The following is a 24,558-nucleotide window of genomic DNA, read 5'->3' on the forward strand; positions in this document are numbered from 1 at the left end:
CCTACCACTAATTTCACTTACTTATCACATATATTGAACACTCTCGCGTAAAGTTATTTTTGAATATCTAGATATCATAAATATCATACTTATATATTTGCAAAATTATGATAAATATGCAAAAAGTTTTATTTTTTACAAAATTCTTGAATTATGTATAAACCCACTATGGATTTTCGTATATAAAAAACAAAGTAACAGTGAATATAAGCAAATAAATATTCAAATCATTTAAGCATTCAAATAATTTGAAAACATATAAAAAATGATGTTATATACAAATCATTCAACAGTTTCAGTTTGAATATTCAAATCATTTAAACATTCAATAGTGATTTCAGTTTAAACATTCAACAATGGTTTTAGTTTTACATTAAAACCATTTAAACATTCAACAGTGGTTTCAGTTTTATATTCAAATCATTTAAACATTCAATCAATGGCATTATATACAAATCAATGACAAACAAATGACTTTATATAGAAATTAATTCATAAAAATATTCAAATAACATTATATACAAATCAATGATAAACAAACATCATATAAAAATTTATTCATAAAAACATTCAAATGACATTATATACAAATCAATGAGTAATTCAATGACTTACAATGTTAATCTTTAAATATATACAAAAAACAATCAAATGAATTTCTACGGTTGAGAAAGATGTGATTGTCGCGATTATAGCTCCTCAATGACCTTATTTGTATTCTCTATAAGGTCAGCTTGAGTACGTTCATATCTTTTTAAGGATGTACCATAATCTTTAGCATGTAGATTTCTTCAAGTGCAAGAGTCAACTCTCCCTCTGATCCACTTGCGGTCTTTCTCTGCTTCTCTTCAACTTTCTTCTCTCTCTGAAAGGTTCTCTTTGCCATTGAAGAACATGCAACCAGCTGGGCGACTACAAAATCTTCATTGGTGGTACATTTCATCGACGACAAGCCAATGTCTTCATTGCCCTCGCGCTAGTCTTGAAGTTCGCAGAGAAATATCGTGGAGTAATCCTTTGTTCGATCCTTCATGGTATTATACATGCAATAGAAATTCGTTAATTGCACGAGGGCGACTAGTTGGTTGCTAAACAAATTCAAACTGTTGAACGACTCAGCTGACCATTTGGCGTTCAACTTCATTCATGTTGTGCATTCAAATATCCTTTCTAGCGATGTGCTTTGCCTCCACAACCATATCGTCATTCTCCTCCTCTTTCTCCTCTAACATGCCTTCATATGAGCATCAATTTACCTACATTTTCTTTATGGCTGGGTTTACAAACATGTATTTATTTAAAAATATATGAAATATTAACAGCAATACTTACATTTTCCCTAGTCAGCCTATGAAGTGATATAGCGCAGTCGGCATGTGACATGCGAGGACCCACCAATCTTCGATTATGATGCTCTTTGTTGCATAACTGACTTCACATTACGGCACGTAAAAATTCATGGGTAACGTCACATATTTGGGTCATTTCAATAGATATGTGCTCTCATATCCAAACGTGCATAACAATTATTAATACAGAATATGTATCAAAGCATAATATGTAAGTATAGGAATAACTATAAAACAAAAGTTTAGGTATAATGAAGGAATAAATACTTTCAACAACACCAACATCCTGACAAGATTTTTTTTTGCTCCTTGTGCTACTCAAACTTGCATACAGGTATGCAAGTGTGGTTGCTCCTCACGCGTATTGATCGATGTGATCCAGGTCTTTCAACTATTTGATGTATGAAGCATGAACCGACTTTCCATCAGTGTCGATGAATAAGCATGAGCCAATGAAGTATTATAAGAATTCTCTTACCCTCTTGTCCACCCTACTACCATCATTCCCTTCAATACACGATAGTTAGGCCTTCATCTTCCTTGCCTTACTGGAATCATAATTGCTCCTAAGCCATGAAAACTTGACATTGACTTGTTCTACAGGAAACGTGACACCTTTGGTTCTTTTTTTTATCATGGAGAAACCAACAGTATGGCTTTCCCATCATCAAATGTAAACAAAGGAGGGTCTAGGAGAACGGCTAAGATCCACTAGGCTTTGATTGAAGGTAGGGCTGGTAAATGAGCCAAACGAGCTGAGTTTGAAGAGATCAAGCTTGACTGGTTCTTGTAACAAGCCAAGCCAAGTTAGAGCTCATAATGAGCCAGAGTTAAATGAGCCTAGCTCGAGCCAGATTGCTTATAGAAAAAATACATTGTTTTTATGGGTAGGGGTCCGTTTAACCCCAGGCTTAACCCCAGCTTCCTTACCAAAAACAATACATTGTTTTAGAGCTAAAAAAAATAAGATTAAAAAAATGCATTGTTTTATATCTAGAAGTCATAAGATTTTACCACTAAACCTATTTTTTGTAAACCAAACAGTTCAATCATATATATATATATATATATATATATATATATATATATATATATATATATATATATATATATATATATATATATATATATATATATATATATATATAATATAAAATGTATTGTTTACTACTTAACAAGTTCATATATGTTATACATAAACCTGGACTTGAACTGATTCATCCTTACCGCAGCATAGAACCCTCCGTTGTACTGCAGTCCCCAAGTACCTATTATTCATGTTCAATTTGCAAAGCCTATTTTACGAGTTTGAACGATCTCTTTAGCAGCCGAAGATGAGCTGAGCCATGAGCGGCTTGGCTTGTTTCCTAGCCCTAACTGGGCATTTATATCCACTCAGCAACCTGGTAGCCAGACTAGTCTGGTTTCTGCATTTTTAAAAGACAAAAGGTCCTGTTACGCATATTCTCCCTCATAGATATGATCCCGGTTCATAAGGTCATTGTGAAATAAAAAATCAAACATAACCATCTTTAGACTTCTGGTTCATGAATGCAAACTAGCTAGTGCTATAGGGTTAGGCCATGTTGCAGGGAAGAGTAATAGGGTCCAGTCTCAGCTGGGCCTAAGCAGTAGGCCTACCCTATTCTGCTAAACTACTCTCATTGCCTATTCTCTATGAATAATTTGAGACAGAATTTGCCTTGAGTCTACTGCCTAAAGCGAGCTTCCTATATTTTCAATAGTTCTTATTTGGTGACCCGGAGGGCAATAAGGCAACTGTTGATCTTCAAAAACTAGGATGTTATTTGAAGTGCCAATGATAGAATTAAGGGTGTCAAGGGGTCAGGTTTGGTTCGGACCCAGTTGGAACCAGACTTGGCCCCATTTTTCGGATATGAAATTGGGCCCAGACCTGGGTTTAATTAGACCCACCATAAGAGAAACCAGGAAACTAGACTTGGACTCTATAAGAACTACACGAACCAGGTAAAATAATATTTTTTTATTTTTACATTGAAACTCGGGTCTGGTATAAAATTTCATCAACTATACCCGGATCTATGTATTAATCGGACCTTTGGGTCCAAATCCGAGTCTTAATCGAGTCTTCTTATTTATCACCGTACCCGAACCCCTATAGGGTTTGATACGGGTTGGGTCCGAATAAACCCGATCCGTTGACACCCCTAGATAGAATGTTTTCTTTGCTTGGACTTGGAGTGTGTCCGGTGTGTAGAGAGAGAGAGAGAGAGAGAGAGAACCGAACTATAACCATCAACATTAGGAAACCTGCCATACAACCAAAAAGACCCAAGACATGCCAAGAAACCCCAAAAAAGAAGAAAAAAAGAGAAAAACAAAAACAAAAAAAAGAAAAGAAAAACAAGATACAAATACAGTTAGTCGATGAACATCACCCTGGATCATGAGGGAGCCATGGTGGCAGATTGCGCTGAAGATCAGGGATGCTGATGCGCAGAATGATGTACATGTCTGCCAAAATAAGGTTCACCAGTTTATTGAACACTGCCAGAATATGCCAAAAAATAGCATTGTTACGAGTCATCCATACGGCCCACCAGGATGAGAGAAGCCAAGTTCGCCAAATAATCCTTCATTTGTTGCAATGACGATCTGGTTGAGGACCCCACAACAAATCGTTGGCAAACAATTCCTGGCGCACGCTGACCCCCGGCTTATTCCAGGTCACCTTAAAGATGTTTTAAAAAACAGAGCACTCCCAAAAAAGGTGAAACGCAGATTCTTCGGCCGCCTCGCATAACATACATTTACTTGACAGATGAAATCTGATGGATTAGAGAAAGTTGTCAGTCTGCACCTGATCGTGTAAGATTAGCCAAGACAGGAAACATGATCTAGGAGTTGGTCCCTTGCACCAGATCAAGCTCGCCGAGAACCAGTCCACCCCCGAAAGAAGGAGAGCGAGGTAGCATTCTTTTGAGCAGAAAGATCCGTTCAGAGCAAAGTTGTGTCTCAAGAATTGAGACTGCGAGTCAACATTTCCATTATTTGAAAAAACCGCAGACCATGCTTGGATCCATGATCGACGAAGCTTTGACATTGTTCGTTGATGCACGTTTGTAGCCCCCCACCAACGATTCCACACCCCTGTATTTAGCTAGAAGAACGCTTGCACACAAGGACCCAGGTTGATGCGCAAGCCAGCTCTGCTTCACGACGAGTATCATACTCCTTAGCCTGGGATCTTTGATTCCCAACCCCCCCCCCCTATATAGAGGAAGTCGAAGGTTGTCCCACCTTATCAGGTGGCGCTTGTTGTTGGGACCTTGCTCAGACCACAAGAAGTTCACCACTACCCGAGCTAGCTTCTTACTAACCCCCATAAGCATTAGGAATATAGACATAAAAAATTCTCGCATAGCATTAAGAACATGCTTGATGAGAGTCAGTCTACCAACGATGGAAAGGTATAAAACTTGTCATCCCGATATTTTATTCTGAACCCTTTGAAGAGTAGTGCTTCAGGCTGCCGTTGTTACACGACTCATTTGAAGTGGTAAACCCAGATAAGAAAAAGTGTTTTCTGTTACCGAGCACCCGAATATCCACTGGCCTATGACCAGCATTGACGGAGGAACATTTATTATGGACAGATAATACTTATCGTAGTTCATGGATAGACCTGACATCGATAGGAAAAAAAGGACAAGCTTGAATCTTGACATTTGTTGAATGGAAGCTCTTTCGAAGCTAATTATGTCATCGACATAGGTTAGGATCTAACTACGACACTCCTATATACCTAGAGGCTCAATTATACCACACTCCACTGCCCTCTTAACCAAAACCACAAGGCCTTCAGAGACGACGTTGAAGAGTAACAGAGATAGGGGACATCCTTGTCGAAGACCACAACCAAGTTTGAATTGTTTTCCTTTGACCCCATTGATCTAAATCTGTTACTGAGCATTGGTTACCAGCTCATGCACCCAGCTAGAAAAACGCCTACCGAAGCTCAAGTTCACCAACATATTAAAGAGGAACGACCAATGAACTGAGTCGTAGGCTTTATGGAAGTCAAGCTTAAGAGTAAAGAAAGGCCCCTCACTGATCTTGAGAGAGTGCAACACTTTTGTGGCCAAAATGAAGGAATGTTGAAGCCTTCTATTAGGAATGAAGGCGAACTGAGTGCACCATGCCAGATTTTGGAGATGACGAAGCTCGAGATATCCGTCATCTTTGTTTCACAAAGTGCAATCAGATTGGGCTTTTCTTGACAGATCCAACTCGCCAGAAAAAAAATGCTTGGAGGGACAATTCATTCCTCAAATATTCCAACACAAGATCTTCATAACTGGAAGTCCAAAAATCCCTGAGTGTGGATCCTCACAGACTGCCTAGGAGAAACCCCAGACTCGTCGGATGGATATAGCGAAGGTTGACAACGTCTCCTTATTGAGAGACCACCCCGCCCAGTTTGAGATAACCCCCCGACCGAAGGAGATTGGGTGTTGACGTTCATGATATGTTAATCATTCATGACCAAGGTCAGTAAATGATCTGCGATCGCGGCCAAGGACTCATGCATAACAGAATCGATGTTGAGCAACTAGGGTTGGGTAAGCGCTAGGTCGAGACCCATAAACAAACCCATTATTGATGAAAGATGACCACTTATAGAGGGCAAACCCGTAAGCGACAAATAGATAGAGTTTGGGGAACCCCCTGGTTATCGAAGACGCCCTCCCAGATAAAAGAGGTGTTGTCCAATGCAGACGGAGCCCTGCAATACACGGCTAACAGAGGTGTACTTACAAAACTATTGGAGACCAGGCGCAGCGGATAGATGATGTAATTGTCTGTGATAGACGAAACCAAGGTTGAAAGACCATCAACTAGCCTGCAGAAAAAATGTTGCCGGATTGAGACTCCAATAATAAACGACCTGTTGGCCCGAGCAAGAAACAAAGCCTTCGAAAGATGAGACCTCTTCCATGTGAAAGGCCCAATCTCAGACTCCCCATTGGTAATAGCGAACGAAATTGAGGATGTTGCAACTACAGAGAGGCCGAGAAAATCCTTAGGCACCATGCATGGCGACCCCTGACGGTCCCCGATGCCCATCAACCTTGGAGTAGGGATCAACCAAATGGATCTGCAACATCGGAACCCGAGACTCAGACCACCAGGATTCCCACGACAGCAAGCATCTTCATAACTGAGGCAAAGATGCCTCGTTACACCCACCATTTCACCTGATAGCCTGCCCGACTCTGAACAAGGAGCCTAAAAAGGATGAGACTGCATATGATGATGACAACGGTCTCTCACCTCGAGGCTGCAAAAAGCCCCATGCCAACACAAACGCACAGACACTGCCAAGTAGCCGAGGTAGCCCGTACGCCAACGCCCCCATAGGAGAGCATAATGACAACAACGGACAAAGAAAACCCTTGTTCGCCCACGAGGACCCCGCGATGTTGATAAAGGGCCCCACCCTAGCCACTGGATGTCGTACGACTCGATACCCGAGTGGCCAGCGCAGCCACCAAAACAAGGAGAGGCGAGATCTCGGTATAAGAATCGAGGAGAGCCCACCTACCTTACCTCTAGCCTTAACATCTCATCGGAAATCAAAAAAGGCAAAAGAAGAGAAATAGTACCTCCGCCGAAAAGAAAAAGATGAATTAATCGCAGGCACCCTAGAGCACGCAACCTACACCCCTGAGCTGCACCGAATAGAGAAAGACGAATTAATCGTAGGCACCTCAGAGCACGCAGCCTGCACCCCCGAGCTGCAAAAATCACCGGAAGAAGAGCCCTTAGAGACGACAACAACACAATAGATAGGCAGATCCGACAAAGCGGAGCAGGAACCGACCTGGCCCATTAGGGCGAGCGAACCATCGGGACGATCGCGACAGAGATGGTTGAGTCTGAAACGCTTCCTTGAGAACAACATCGGCGCGTCCGACTATGGTAGCGTCGGCACCCAAAAAGAGCCGATCTTGATCCCCAAAAATGATGATGATCTTCCAATTTGCCGCTACTGCCCATGAGCATTTGAAAACCGAGTGTCGCCTTGACCTGAACAACGAGGCGCAATGGAGACAGGCACGACGCCTGCGAAAGTTGAGCGAAAGGCAACCCGCGCACCACTAGTCACCTGACATTGCCCGGGGAAGACGAGAACGAGAAAGCTTTTTGGAGAAAGACCGCTGCCAGGTTACTTTCACCTCCTGCCAGCCCCAGCTGGCGATCGAATGGGAAGCCTACAAAAGAAAAACAGAGCCCGAAGCATGACACCAACAGAGCAAGCCTGAAGGGATTCCACTCTGACGGCCCATAGGAATCGCCCGACGTCACGAGGAAGCAGCGATCTGGTGACGAGACACGACGCGAAGACCTCTGATAGGGAGAAGAACACACAGAAAGATAGGCGGAAAGGGAGGAAAACAAAGGCACCCTAGCGACGTAGAGCGAAAGTGAGCCCCCAGTCGTTCAAAGCCTCTTGAATAGGAGATAGAGAAAGTTGGTTGACACGCAGGGGGTTGGTGGCACCTAAGCCTCAGAAGAAGAGGGAGGAGGGAGGCATGGGCCACAACCAAAGATAAAGAGAAGGAGAGAGAGAGAGAGCAGGTGGAGATGGAGATGGCGCTCGATGCCGGCGGGAGCTATGTTGGAAGCGTACGAGTTGCAGCAGCGGTGACAGTTCACTTTAGAATGGTTGTTTCCAGCACTGGAGTGAGCAGTGAAGAGGGAGGGGTTGGGGGTAATCGGCGTGAATAGCGAAAAGGGAGGAGGTTCGGAGTTGCCATAGTGAGCAGCAAAGAGGGAGGGGAATTAGTATCAGAGAGAGCAGCAAAGAGGGAGGGGTTGGGGGTCGCCGGTGTGAGCAATGATTGGGGGGGGGGGGGGGGGGGTCAAGGGTTGCCGTGGTAAGCAGCAACAGGGAGAGGGAAAGCGGGAGAGAGAGAGATGCGGAATTCCTCACTTGAAATCAGTCATTGCAAGTCGACATAAAATCATGGCTAACAAGAAATTTGGTGGTCGCAATTCTTGCCATTTTTCTTTCCTTTCAGAAAAAAAGAAAAAGAGATCTTGCCCATCTTCCTTTACATGGAAATTATGGGCCATGAAAAAGAATATCGCATTACACAAGATTACAAGATAAGTAGGATTATCCAAGATTATCCAGTTTAATACACCAACATCTTGTGTGCTCCATCCAAGATCTTCCATGCACAATAACTGGGACCATCCCCCATTTCCAGGATAATCAAGGATAACCCCCCTCCATCCAACCACATGTATATATGTTCATTTTTCTTTGTTGGTATCAAGTGTAGAGGAGCTTAGTGAACAAGAGTTCATTCCAAGTATCTTGAAGACCAGGCAGACACCAATGAACACAATCTGCATAGCTCACTGGGTTTGCTAGTTGCTCAGGGCTCAGTACACTCCATTGTTTCTTGTAGATGGCAGTGTGAGCATCCTTGCGGTACAGAGAGAGCTGTGTTATGTTGAGAAAAGTTATGGGCACACTCATCTTACTGAACACATCCCCTATGACTGCCATGATGTTCTTTCTGGAGCTGAAGCCCCAGTAATTCGGATCTGTAATCGGACTCGTCTCATTGTAACAATTTCCTTCTTTCTCAGTCCCCCATTCTTTACTCCTGTCAAGCAAAGGTTAGATGATCAGTCTCTATGTCAATTATGTTCATGAAGATTGATTCACTAGTAGCAGTGTATACCATATTTTAGGAACCATATATATAGCACTATTCACCATACATATATCCATTAACGCATAAAACGACAATTAATCACATGATAATTTCTCGCGAGAAATTGGAAGTTTTCATGTTTCTTGCAATTCTATCAGAAATTACACAAAATATATAAATGCATTTTTATCCCAATATAATGCTGATAAGAATGTAAAGTATCACAATAAAATTGCATATTTAAAGTAAAAAAAAAGAGATAGCTTGGCCATTTAAAGTGGCTGAAAAATATTGCAATATTTTTTGTGATATTATTTAAAATATTGTGATATTTGTCACACTGCATACACTTTAATTACTTCCAAATAAGGATTCTTAAAGTAAGATTGGAATGGATAAAAATCAGATTCTTAGTTCATTCAGATTATTTTCAGAGTTGGATCAGATTCGGATCAACATTTTACTTGGATCTATATTTAGGTTCTTATCTGATCTGATCTGATTGCACATTTTACATGCAAAAACCTTGATTTCAGTATTATTTTAGTGGATGCAATATTACTGCACATATTTCGGATCTGGATTCAACTTTACATAATCAGATCTCATTGAGATCCAAACTCAGATTTTAATCTACTGTATGAAATTCGGATTGGACAGGAACCAGCCCGTATCCGATCCATTTACAACCCTATTACAAGGTAAACAAGGTGACTATGGATGCATTCAATGGCATCTCTATCGCTGGATCACTGGCCATAACAACTAACAAGAAATATATAAAGAACTGAGATCTGATGTCTTACTTCTCATGAGTTGGTGACATGCTGGTAAAGAAGACCCGGGTTTTGAGGGGATCCATATTCTCCTCCACCCACCTGGCCATGCTTTCCAGCGCCATTCTGTATGCAATTTCTGTTTTCAATTCAAATATGTCTTTTGTATCATTCTCAAAAGACCCTTTGCTTCTGCAATAAACAAATCACAAGAACCATTAGTGTCTAATTTTTTTTTTTTACCACCGGGGTTCGCCCGCATGGCCAGCAGGGTGGTTATGAGGGTGCTGAGACGAAGGCACCAGATCAAACCCTGCAGGCGCACGGGTGTGTCTATAGCTTTTAGAGGCGGGCCACGTAAGGCAGGGTGGTCATGGGGTTTTCCAAAAAAACGTTTGTCACTATGGTTATAGCTAGTATCCTAATAAAAATTAGTGTCATCAGTTCATTATCCATGCTAATTACTCAAAAGAAGAAGAAACTCACAGTATCTTCATGTCCATGCCAGTCATCCACCAAAGGTAAGTATTGAAGACAATGATGTCAGCTCCCTTCCAATATTGGGCATGCTTTTTTATGGAATTGGCCCGGACAACTCGATCTGTAACCCTGTGCACGATGGCATCATCAGAGTTGGACTCGAGGAGGAAGGGTGCCCAATAGAACTCGATCGTGGCATTGTAGTCCTGTAAGGATATGCACCCAGTTAATTATTTTTGTAAAATCTGTTCTCTATAGACATTGAAAGTGATATAACAACATTTTTCTAACAGGAATCATCTTATATAGCACCGGGATCCCATGATCTCTTAACTCATCTCCTATAATATGTGGTCACAGCTTCTCACATGACCATTTCGAGTGGGGCCAGCATTTTATTGTTGTGGGCCCCATGGAGTGCTACCAGGTGAGTGGCTGTGAGGCGCATAGAAAATAATTCAAGTGCACATTTGCTTTCGTTTCCATCTCATGTGGCTAGGAATCATAAAATCACAAGGTAGATAATGACACTTGGAATCACGTGAAAGAGTAAAATAAACTCAAATATGATTTCAAATCTCACTGCCAAACGTATGTCATTAACCTGTGTGTGTGTGTGTGTGTGTGTGTGTGTGTTAGCGTACACGCACCAACCATGAACTACGTACCCAATCAAATGATCAAATGGTTAAAGAGCCCCCATAGAATGCTTTGTTCAACAAAAAAAAACAGGTTTTGAATCATGTGATTAGGATGTGTAATAAGAATTTTCAAAGGATTTAAAAAATCAATGGCCCACATTATATCAAAATTTTGCAACATTTGCAACTTGTAATTGCTTTCATGTACATTTGTATATTCTCCATTAAATCAATGAACTTGGTACGTACGGGTCTGCCTAACCCCAGCCTACTTATCCTCTCTCTCTCTCTCTCTGTGTGTATATATATATATTGCAACTCAAAATAATATGATTTTACTTTGCAAAAACACAATTAAGTATAACCATTAGTAAACAAACCATGTTGAACACACATCTACAGGTCAGATTGAGTGAGACAGAGGTTGCTGACAGAAGCGCGCATTAGGGTTGATTACAATATAGTTGTGACACACCTACAAAAAGAGCAAAAGTAGCAAGCAAAGATGAACATGGCAATTACCTTGGCCTTGAATACTGTGAGAGAAGCATGTGTTTCTATTGATTTTGCATGCTGAGGGATCACAGAGTGGAGAAGGCAAACCATGGACACATATTGGCCACGATTTAGGGAATCACCAACATACAGCATCCTCTTCCCCCGGAGAGTTTCTAGCAACAACGTCGCATTGAATCTGTCATATGACATTTTCATAATGTAACTTCACACAAGTATGGCTGGAAAACGAGCTGAGAATAGAGGGTGTTTAAGCTATGCTCATTCTTGTATCAAGTTGAGCTAAGCTCGAGCTCATAGCAAGCTTGAGGTAAATGAGCCGAGATTGAGCTATGTTGTTTACAAAAAAAAAAACACATTTTTCAAAATTTTCAAAATTAAAAAAATAGAATTTAAGCTTTAAACATACTCAGTTAAGCTCAAAGTTTGTAAATGCATTGTTTCAAAGTTATAAGCAATAGGATTCAACCCTAAACTTATTGCTTGCTATCCAAACACTTCAACCATCTATGCTTTATGATATATATAATAATGCTACCGAGCACCTACTCCCACCTATTAGAAATCATAGTTGTAGGTTGCATCTTCTCAAACAGACCTTATACTTAAACATAATTTATTTGATAGGAATCGTGTTTTGGATCATGTTTTTTGGACATAAAAGATTTTTTAAGTCATAAAATTTTGGTACATTGTGAGCCTTAGATTGTTTAAGATTATAAAAAACCTGGTATGTCATAATCACAAGATCCAAAACTTGTTTTCCACTAAAGAATGATTGTTGATTAATTATATCGTATCAACAAAAAATGTTTGATTTTTTTGAATTTTTGAAGCTTTTATTAGGTGGGACTAAGTGCTCCGAGAGCCCCCCCCCCCCTCTCTCTCTCTCTCTATATATATATATATATATATGTGTGTGTGTGTGTGTGTGTGCGTGTGTGTGTGTGTGTGTGTTTTAGTCGAGCCAAGCTGGGAACTCATTGTTTGTATTCAGCAGGACTATTTAATGAGTTTCAATGAGTTCTTTACAAGCCAAACATGAGACGAACCACCGGTGGCTTGCCAGCCCTACAAACAATTTTATTTTTTACTACTTGGAACTTATTCTAATAGCCAGTTCACACATCACCACCATAATTTCTTTTAATGGAATTGTTGTGAGCTATATTAGTTTCATAATTTTTATGGGCACGATGAATTTAGTACCTGAGATACTTCAGATCAATTGACCAAATGCTACGATCCGCTTCTTGTTATTAAGACAATAAAACTAATAGATGATGGCAAATGTGGCGAAACTGAGAGGAGCAAAATAATGCCATTCTAGCAAGCCGATATGAGTCCCATCCAGAACGACTACAGACTGATTCAATAATGCCATTCTAGCAAAATAGTGCTACATGTGCCACCATGCGGAAGACAAGGTGCACCTATTCAGTCCATGTTCGGCGTTTGGTTATCTCCTCAGGAAGGCTTGGGAACTCGATTGGTTGCATATCCCTCAGGAATTCGGTGTTCTTGATCTTCTCCTTTGTCCGATCCCACACCAATTTGGTAAAAAGCATAGAATACTCTGTGGTGCTGGTAGTTACTTTGCTGTTGATGGTATATATGGAAAGAAAGAAACCGAAGGACGTTGTTAAAGGGAAAATCATCAAATTTGAACCAAATTCATCTTTGGATTTTGCTTCTCATGAGAAGCTTCATGAGGCCATTCATCTTTGGATTTGTAATTCCATGATTCTCGAGATACACTTGTATCTCTTCTTTCCACTGGTCCTACTGTGTTGTATCTTTTGATCTTCTTAATGCACTTTACTTAATAGTTCATATTTTGCATGTATATTTTTCATGCATCATTCAATTTTATTTATAATTTTTTTTTTTGCATTATTCTCTTTGTATATTACACTTAAAATATATATCACGCATAAAATAAAATAAGCTTTTGTCTATAACAGCTCACCAAAGCCAAGCTTTACCAAGCACCCTGCGTTTGGGCTTCACTCATTTAAGCTAAAATGAGCTGATCAATGACCCGGCTCGCCAACTGTATGAGCCAATTGATGGAGCCGAACCGACTGGAGTTGCTAGCTGTTCGATTCATTTACCAGCCATAATCTTGTCCCCCTTTCAAAATGTTATAACCTTTCCTCTTCATAACTCCTTTTGATGGCTTTGATGCATCATATAAATGAGTCACTCTACCAACTAACTCTGAGGCAACTCTGTATAGAACTTCCAAAAGTGCAATAAATCGGAAGGTTGTATTAATTCTCACAACCTGGACTTAACATGCAAGACTATTTACAATATGAACAGACTATTTTAGAAGGAAAGATTCACTCATAACCCTCACAGAAGCGAGGAAAAGTTCAACTTACCTTAAGGTGCGGCCCACCTTGAGTCCAGACCCGAGTCTTAACCAGGTCTTCTTATTTATCACCATACTTGGACCCTACAGAGTTTGGTACGGGTAGGGTTCGAGTAAACCCGACACGCTATCACGTCAAAGGACATGCCTGAATACAATTTTAACTTTTTATAAATATAAAATGACCAAAATACCCTTCTTGTCTGCCAACAGCAGTATGGCCCTGCACGTACCCCCAGCCCCCACAATTAAATGCATTCATCAGGCGTAGCTACAGTCATATTGAAGAAGGCCAAGTGTTACTATTTATGAAATCAAGCTTGACAGTCACAGGGACGCGTTTGCACAATCCTATGTTACAAGAACACGCCACTGTGATTGCTTGTCCCTGGTGATACGACCATACATGCGCAGATATGGGGACACATATGGTCATTATTTTAATAATTTTTAATAAAAATCCACTTTTTAGAATTAAAATAGCAAAAAACAGTTTTTTATTGATTAAATTTTTTAAAAAAAATCAGCGTTCTCTTGTCCTATTTTTCAAAAATGTTTTGAACTTGCGAATCGTACCCGTATCATATGTCCACGTATCCGTATATCCCTGTGACATGGATTCAAACCTATCACATCATCTTCCTCTCATAACCAGGAGTTTAGAAAACAAAAAAGACTAATGACCATCTTCCAAATAGTTCTAAGATATGTTAGTGTGGTGAGTGCGGGATTTTTCCCTTACCTGGGAAGGGAGCAATCATGGGGCTGCCATCTCCAATGTTGGTAGTCTGAATCAGGGCGACCATGTTCCTTACACGTCAATTGAGGCTGGATGTATGGGCACTCTTGCTCTTGGTAATTCGGATGGAAAACGTCGTCGTGCACCCATTTCCCTGCGAAAACATTGCACCCATCTGCTCCCTTTCCTATGGAAAATGGCACTGTGAGAAGATTGAGCCTTTGGCGAAGCTGGGCCTCTGAGTAAGAACCATCTTCTCTCTGTTTGCTGCTCTGGAGGCCTAAAGAAGAACAAAGTCAGGATACCCACAAAGACACAGAAAATATTGTGATCTTGTGTGTGAAAATTATGAATTTGGTGGAAGTAAAAGAAGAGGATAAGAGATTAAGAGATCAGAGAAGAAGATTGTGATCTGCACCTGCTGTTTCAGGAGGGGAAGGAACGATGGAATATTGTCCAAACAGGCAACTCAGATCTTCACTATAGAGGAATGCCACAAAAATGAAGAAAGCAAGGGAGATGAAGGCGGTAGGGAAACGGTTCTTCCTTGGGTTGGCCTTCATTTTTGGCTTTTGCTGATGAGTATCTCTCTAAGCAGAAACTTTTGCTATGATTGTGGTTGTAAATTTGCCTTCAATAAATACGTGAGTGGGGGAAGGTGGAATCCTGACTCTATTTTGTTGTTTTCTTTTGTGACTTAATCAAGCAACTACTCCTTGTGGTGTTGGTCATCCAAGGAAATGTTTATGGGTATAATTCTCTTCTATATTAGGGCAGTTTGGACTCACTGGACAGACTTGAGGGACGTTGGTCCACTTTTATTAATTATATTGCTGACTTGGTAGATGTGGGAAGTTCTAAGGCTGGGAAATAAGCCGAGTGGCTGGTGGCTTGGCTTGTGTTCGGCTTATAAAGATCTCGCTCTAAGAATAAGCTTCACAAGCCAAACATGAATAATCAGTGTTTGCCTGTATGGCTTGGCTCGTATAATATCGTTGAATAATAATGAATATATTTTACATCATAGTGCTCGAGCAAATGATTGAAGTATTTGGTTTGCAAATAATAGGTTTAGTGATAAAAGTCTTGCAGCTTTTAGGCATGAAACAATACATATTTGCTGGGAGCAACGCTTAGACGATGGATCAAATAAATAAGCAAAAAGGACAAAAAAAAAGGCCACACACAAAAATAAGGATTTTACATGGTTTGGTGAGAACGGCTTACGTCCACGATTGAGCCTTCTTATCTATTCGATTGAGATGCAAGTTTCCTTAAATAAGAGTTGTCTACAAATTTTACATGGAGTCTACTAGTGTTTCACCACAAAGGAGTTAGAAGACTTGTACTTCAATTTTACAAGAAGTCTAAGGTAAAATTATAAAAGTACCCTCTAAACTTATCCATTTAGAAATTTATATTTAGGTTTCACACTCCAACAATAATTTTATAATTTTGTTACTTTTAACTATGAAATAATGGTTTTTTCTGTAAACAATTCAGCTGGATCTGATCGGCTTCTTTAGCTCAAACTCATTATAAGCTGGAACTCAGCATGACTCGCTACAAGAAGGAACTAAGCTTGTCTAGTTTACCCCCCCCCCCAACCACCTAGTAGTTCCTTCAGCTTTTGACTGTGGACCTTGTTTGGGTGTACGTAATGGCAAATGTTGCACCGTGTTAGTTATTAACAAGAGTTTAAAATAGGCCATTTTTTCACCTGGCTAAGCATGGCTAACTAAAGCAAGTGATTTAATAGAGTCTATTGGTCACGCCTGCACTGTAGGATTGCCATAACTAGGATAACTTTCCAATGTAGAATTTAAGTTTGTACAGGCAAGAGTTAAAGCAGATTCAATGATTATGGGCCCCAACCACGTAGTGGCTAGAGATGGTAATGGACCGGGGCGGTCCCCCCCCCTATCTCAAAATCCGAACCTCCATCCCCGCACGGGGATGGATTTTAACCTCCACCCCCACCTTCATCCCCGTTTCATGTCCTCCATTGATCCCTGATCCAAATGAGGGCGAGACAGGGCGGGACCCCATTTCCCCTCGGTCTAGTGTCATCCCTTAGAAGGATTGAGGAGGGGCGGGATCGAGACAGGGATGGAGTGGGGCGGGGGAAAGCATAAGTCCATCCCGCCTTCATCCCGCACGGGGATGGATTTTAACCTTCATCCCTGCCTCCATCCCCGTTTCATGCCCTTTATCCCTGGTCCAAACAGGGCGAGGCGAGGCGAGGAGGGGCACCGCTTTCTCCCGGTCCACTGCCATCCCTAGTAGTAGTAGTGGCTACGGTACTTCTCACTTATTAATGGCAACCAAGTTAGCTCTTGTCCGAGTCAACCAAAGTCTTGTGGTTCTTGCTAGACTCATTGAGTTATCGATATATCATCTCAGAACTGATCAAGCTTTAAGCTAAGACTTGTCTTTGTGCTACACATGATTTTATTAACTTGTTATGCATGCTAATTTACCGCCCAAGGATCCTTGTCACACAATAGTTCAGTAAGCTGATGTCCCATCTCTAATTCTTTTCTAGCAAGAAAAATAAAATTACAATCAGTGATTTACAAAACCATCTTGGACATGATTTCCTTCTATTAGCAAAGTAGCCACATTAGGGTGTTTTGGTAATTATGGGTATTCGAGAAGGGTGTAGAAAGAGAAGGGTAAGATGTGGAAGGAATGATGTTCCTTGGAATGAAAGAAAGATGTATTTGGTTCTTAATAATGGGTGATTATTATTGTTAGGTTGACAAAAGGAATTGGTTGGTGAATTTGTTGAGGCCTCACTTTCGTGTGCTGTAAGATACCATCTTGTGTCATTGCTTTCTTTCATCTTCCCCTTATAGTATTTCAAAAGTTTTAGCTTACTGGCCCCTGCTATATGCTTCAGTTTTATAAACCATGTGCCTCTGCAAATTCAGGTTTTTCTACCAACACAACCTATCATGATAGGTAAAGAGCTCTTCATTGAGAAAACAGGTCCCATCATCTGACATATGATGAGATCCATCTTACATGCAATCTTAGCCATCCAACAAATGGCTATGATTAGTCCACATTCTCACCTGAATGTGGACTAATCCTAACCATCCAAATGCATCAGTTGGACCTCTAGGATCAATATAGATCCTCCGACATTATGTGCCAGAGAATAGGATCTTTTTTTGCCTGGTTGTCATGGCTGGTCCCACAATTGGCTGTGCATCTTAGGGTTCTCAGTATTATGCAAGGGTTGTTTAGCGGCAGTGTAGCTAAAGCACATCTTTAATTTTACTTCATGGTCAGCATTCATCCTTAGGCATTGGGAACTTAGCTTTCCAACAGTGATGAACTTGATTATAAGCTAATCTTGAATTGTTGACAGATGTCTTATCATAATTTATCATGTAAAAAAATTTGCAAAGTCATATCTTGGTCTATCATTAATTCTTTAATTGAGTCTCAAGAGTCATGGATACTCTGCTTCCTTTAAACATATCAGTTCCATTTTATATATGAATCATATAAAATAGTAAATATAACATATCGATGCTCTCTCTCTCATCACCATCAGGCATTAATCTATGTCACCTAGGTACAGATACGGGTACGCGACACGGCAATTCCAAAAAATGTAGGTACAGGAATACAGCTAAATATATACTAAAAAATATATTATATATCTAAAATTTATCTTATATATGTAAAATATATACTGAAAATATATACTATATATCTAAAATATATATTATATATTGAAAATATATAACATAATATAATATAGGACACGCAAATGCTGTGTCCAGGTACCAGTACCTGTGTTGACACGGGTACGGCACCCTAAGTGATGTGTCCCAGTTAAATAAAACTATCACAGTATGGCTGAGTTACTCTATATAAACAATTATTGTATCCGACCTCTACATTTTTTTTCTGTCGAAAGATCCTTAGCATTCACATACACAAAAGAAGTGGTCAGAACATGAACACCATGCATAAACATTTGGTCAAGCAACTGCTTGTTGAGACTTAAATTTTCTTTTTTTTTCCACATAGAATCTAAACTTCTTTTCACTTTTCTTCTTCTCCATTATTAGTCATGCTAGTTTTTAACCTGCAACTGCACACTGGCTAAATAAATCTCCTCAGGTCACCCACTTGAATATATTAAGGGATTACCAAATGTTTTTACATTTGAATAATCAATAGTAGGTTAACCAACTTGGACTGACCATTGAATCAATCATTGACGTATCTTTCAGACCATTTGGCACGTTGTATTGTCTTTGAAAGTAAAAAATTTCTTGAATGCTATCTGTCAAAGAGTGGTAGGTATGAGAATCCACATGTTTGGTTTTCTCTTTTCAGGCAGAATCCAAGGGAAATAATAAAAATCTGCTGCGGCCAAAAACGTACTCAGATAGGAAAAGGGATACAGGTAGACTTACTACTGCAATGACCTTTGCAAGTTTAGAATTTCTGATTTTTTAATTGGGACAACATGCTTACCTAAAAGTATGCCTTCAGTTCTTTTCATATAGTAAGACATACTGAAATTAAATATTTAAATGTTAAGAGTTCTTCCTGATCCTGACAACAGGTTAAGCCTCAAGCTTAAAAAGAATCCCAGTTTCACTTTCACAAGGAGGTACATTGTCAGGAAACAATAACAAATGACAACTAAGTTTGTTGTGGATGCGCTAAGTCTGGGCTCAGAAACTTGGCTTGAGCTACGAGCCAGCTCTTTTAGGTATGCAAGCCGAGTATGAACAAAGGAAGCTTTCGCTTGGCTCATTATATATATATATATATATATATATATATATATATATATATATATATATATATATATATATATATATATATATATATATACACAATCCAACCAAAGGCAAATCCAAAATCTACAGCCAACGTTGATTGGACGGAGAATTTCGTCGATCAGACCTCATTTCATCGAGACCTCATATATTTGTTATTTTTAATATATTTAGTAAGAAATATGCTTTACACAACGATTTTACGACATAATCCAAAACATGTCGCTTTCTAAATGAATGATAAAATAACAATATATAAAGTTCGTTCAATGAAAACCTCGATCATTAGATAAGGAAAGCTATTGATTACAAGTTATAGATTTTGGACCTTAGTTTGCTTGGACGGTTCCCCCTTCCCTATACCCTATATGTAAGAGTGAACCACTTAAACGCTGGACGCACGTCCACTGTTGATTTGTTTTGTTAAAAAAAGTGTCCATTGTTGATCTGTGTGTGATCAGCGATGGATAATCGTCCAATAACATTTGACGATTTGTTCATCCACCGTTACGGGCCTCTCTCTCTCTCTCTCTCTCTCTCTCTCTCTCTCTCTCTCTCTATATATATATATATATATATATATATATATATATATATATAGTGTGTGTGTAGGAGAACGTCGAACAAAACGTTGGATGAACAGTTCTGCACCGCGTATCAAAAAAACCCACATTTAATAACAGTCTTTAACAACTGCTAAAGGCCTTTTTTCACCCAGAGCTTTAAGAGCCGTTTTGACCTCCGTTAAATGACTTTTTGCGAGAAAATAAGTGCTCTGCTAATCTAAGATATATCAGCTACTGTTACTCACACACATACAACAACAACAACTACGCCTTCATCCCAAAACAATTGAAGTCAGCGATATGAACCAAAAAAGAAAATCATTCTGGGTCTTCCGCATGAATCCTTCTCCTCCAATCATTTCTATCCAATGTCATGTCCTCGGTGAGGTTCAAAGCATTCATATCCTTTCTTATCATCTCCATCTAAGTCTTCCTAGGCCTACCCCGACATTTTTTAACTAATATATTTTCCCATTTCTCCATCCTTCTAACGGGAGCATCATTAGGCCTTCGCCGAATATGTCCAAACCACCGTAAACGATTCTCTCTCATCTTATTTACAATGGGTGCAACACCTACCTTCTTACGTATCTCCTCGTTCTGAATCTTATCTTTTATTGTATTTCCACACATTCATCTATAAATTTATGACCGTCTTGGATCTGGTGGTGAGGGTTTTGATCTAATATATGTTTGGTATGGGTAGAGTTTTAGAAAGGTCACTTTGGATTGAGTCAACTGGGTCTAGAGTTGAATTGATTGGGTTTTGGGGAGGAACTAGATCTTAACCCTAAAAAATGGGTTTTGGATCCTAGATACGGGTTGAATCGAGTTCAAGTTCCCAGAAACCAGTTCCTAAAATGCAGTTCTCACTAGTTGTTGCCTTGTTTCGAGAAAAAATCAGCCTCTGCACCTAACCTCGATAACCCAGTTGGGAAAACTCCACCTGCGTGAAGCTTTCTCACCCCTGTATTCATCTAGTTGATTGACAGTACATCTACCCATACAAACTATGACAAAAATAGAGAGGTAGCAGTGGCAACCTGAGAAAGATGATAAGCTTCAATGTATACCAACGAAAGAATACTCCATGAGAAGTGCTCGGGAACTCATAAGAGAAAATGGCCCACAAGATAAAGTATTTAAAAAAGTCTGAAACAACAAAGCCCCTCCAAGCGCATTAATTACCTTAAGATTTGCTATGGGAGGGAAGTTGCTCACTCATAACCGCCTATAGAAATTGTGTTTCCAAATGCCAAGTAGGTTTGAACTATGCAAAAGGGAAGAAAAAAACACAATCACATATTCCTAAAGTGCCCTTGGGTGATTCACATATGGAAATCAGTATCCAACTTGTTTGGAAGGGCATGGAAACCAAGCGTCAATTTAATGACTTGGTCAAGTGAACAGGAAGGACATTCAAGGAAAAATATATTAAAAAAAGCTAAGAGATAATTTATCATACGGTAATTTTGATGATAGGTAGGAAAAGGAATGAGGCAATTTTTGAAGGGGTTGAGAAGACCCTGCAACAACTAACAAAGGATGTGATTCATGGAGTACGAGAGTAGGTAATGTGCACTCTCAAGCACTCAATACATCTGGTGGCTATACAATAGAGGCACCTATGATACTGGGCCCCCTCTCCAAGGGGGTAGGTAAAGGTCAACATTTAAAGTATCTTCTCAGACAAATGGTATATGGGATGCACGGCGCACACTCCAAGAGGTTATATAGTGAAAGCAAATGAATTTAATTATCAGATAACCATCTATTTAAATGTTTAAATAAACATAATTATCAAATATCTGAAATTAATTGATTTTCATAAAATCAATGATAACTAATCTTAATTAAATATTGAGATATTATAGATAATTAATCATCAATTAATTCTCGTTAAAGTCACAAAAATTTTGCGGGTGTTACATCCTACCTCTCTTAAAAGAATTTTGTCCTCTAAATTTTCTTTCAGGACTATTCAAACGAATCAGGGTATTTTTTCTTCAATACCATGATTCTCAAAAACCTTTCAAATGACAAAAAACCTTTAGGTTAAATTCATGGCGGTGTACCTAGCCATATTTCTAGGTTCTCGACATCACACAAACATATTATAAAACAATGATCAATTCAATGAGAATATACTTACAGAGTGACATCTGTTTGTTAGACGTGGATACCAGTTGTAACGCCCCGAGTTTTTTAACTACTTGTAAAACACATAAAAATTAAAACTTTTTCTTTTATTGAATAATCATTAGTGAAAACATTTTTAACTTTGGTTTAAAACCTTAGGTGGGTTACATTTCACACAAAAATGATTATGTTGAATTTAAATATGGATGACATGACTCATTTAAAATAATTCAATTGCAAAGGAACTGAGTAAAACCAATACAATAAAAAAGTATATGAATTCAATGCCCGAAAAAGGAAAATGATTAGCTAGTTGACGTCATCGCATCATCCTGTATCTAAACCTATAATCACTTGTACGTCCATAAAATAGGTTAGACTCGTGAAAGCCTGGTAGGTTTACACTATAACATATGGTGGGTGTACAAAGCTAATACAGGTAGCATATTAATTATATATTCATGATATATATCTATCATAGTATACATACGTGATAAATGTTAATCAGAAAAATACAATGCATTTATTAGCAACATGACTAAGTAGGTGTGATATGGCATTTATGTTACAACAATTGGAATGCAGCTAAATTCATAGATTTGCAACTGGCTATCTCAATCAGCTCATTCAATCATCATAATCAATATATTTAACTCACCGAGATTTGTCGCATATTGAAACAAGTTCTTCATTGGATTATTTGGTCTTGAAAACGTACATCCTCACAAACGTGTTCTTGCTAGACTGCCTAGTATTGGACTATTACGCCCTCATGAAATCGTCCAAGTTAGGCTACTAATATTGGACTTGTACACCCTCACAGGCTCGTCTTGGCCGGACTATCTGGTCTTGGATATGTAAAACCTTACAAATTTATCCTCTTGAAAATAGTTCATCAACGAATTATTTTATCAAGTGGATTCTATTGTCATACATGCATAAATACAATTAATTGCTTATGAGGTCAATAATTACCAATTTGGGCACAAATATGTACACATTCAATGAACCAAATACAAGATTATCGACCACTACTTTAGGGCACCAATGCATATCAATTCAAATGACCATACACAAGGTCATGAGCCAGTTGTCTGGGCTCGATTAATCAATCGATCTCATATTAAAAGAAATTGTCACATATCTCATTTTTATCGTGATGTAATTCAATCATTTCATACATGCATCATTCAACATGCATCACATCAAATATCATATCATCGAGCAACATATCATAACATCACATTTCAAAATATTCATACGTTTGTAAATGGAACCTCGAAGCATGGGCACTCGATGCATTGAATCAATCATATTTCAAAACATGCGTATATAATTCCAAACATACATATTTAATTTTAAGCATACATGTTTTACAATACGAGGCACCTAAACCTTAACACATGTGAATATATACTTATATTCATAAAACCACGCATGCAAATATATATACATATTTTATTCATAAAACTATGCAGGCGAGCATCAATTTTACTTAATTTAAATCATATATTAGAATCACATAAATACCAAAGTTATTGTAAATTTACTCTATATTGATATCCACGATGTAAAGTGCTTGCCAATGGTCTGAACATGTAGAAGACTACTGCGTATGCCTCAAGCTCGTGTCTGGTACAAAAATGCATGCAAATCTGACAATAAAGGCAATGGTGCAGTTTTTGAGGTGGTGCATGATTTTTGATGTGTGAGAACTTCGAGGTGTATGCATCCCGAGAAAGCTACAATAGTGATGTAGTGGTACCAATCACAGGACCTACTCGACCTGGTGATGGTGTGGCTCAAGGACTGCCTATTTTTTTCCATTGTTTCTTTTTTTTTCTTTCTTCCTTCTTTTTTTTTTCTTTTTTTTCTTTTTATTTCTTTATTTTTTTTCTTTCAGACAAGGAATAGAGAGCGGAAGAGCCGAACGACTCTTCCAGTTTGCTGAAAAGGAAACATAAAGAAAGAGGGAGGGAAAGTATAAAGAGATAAAGGTCTATCGATAATTAAGAGATATAGCATATCTCTTATGTTAGGAAAGTCATTAACTACCATTTTACTGTGTGTTTATCCTTATTGTATTTGTAACCATTACGTTGGTGTATATATATTCATGTATAGTAAAGTGTAAATATATCAATGAAATTTATCTTTCTCCCTTTCATTTTGTGTGCCTTCTCCTGATATCCCACTTTTTATGGTATCAGAGCAAACAATGTTCTGAATAGACCAACACTTATTTTAAGTGCATATGTCTATATAGATTAAGATCAAGCTCAATTTGCAGAGTATTTTGAATCAATCCATTCATTCGGCTGATTCATCTACAGTCCATTCATTCGACTGATTCATCTACAGTCCATTCATTCGGCTGATTCATCTACAACCCATTCATTTGGTTGGTTCTCGTCTGCAGTCTCTCTTTATAGAATCTGCAAGTTCTGTT

At 39.0% G+C, this 24,558-nt stretch overlaps 1 protein-coding gene across 1 annotated transcript; it reads right to left on the reverse strand.

Annotated features, from left to right (window-relative positions):
- Positions 1–8,673: 8,673 nt before the first annotated feature.
- LOC149843958 (protein trichome birefringence-like 33) lies at positions 8,674–15,156 on the reverse strand. Its single transcript, XM_090001001.1, has 6 exons — positions 15,012–15,156; positions 14,597–14,873; positions 11,484–11,655; positions 10,327–10,526; positions 9,871–10,029; positions 8,674–9,013 (listed from the first exon to the last, which is right to left on the reverse strand). Exons 1-6 carry the CDS (start codon positions 15,154–15,156, stop codon positions 8,674–8,676), a joined length of 1,293 nt encoding a protein of 430 aa, XP_089857127.1.
- Positions 15,157–24,558: the final 9,402 nt, after the last annotated feature.

The sequence above is a fragment of the Nuphar pumila genome, chromosome 3 (assembly GCF_984573655.1).
Source record: "Nuphar pumila chromosome 3, dmNupPumi1.hap1.1, whole genome shotgun sequence".
NCBI classification, from domain to species: Eukaryota; Viridiplantae; Streptophyta; class Magnoliopsida; order Nymphaeales; family Nymphaeaceae; genus Nuphar; species Nuphar pumila.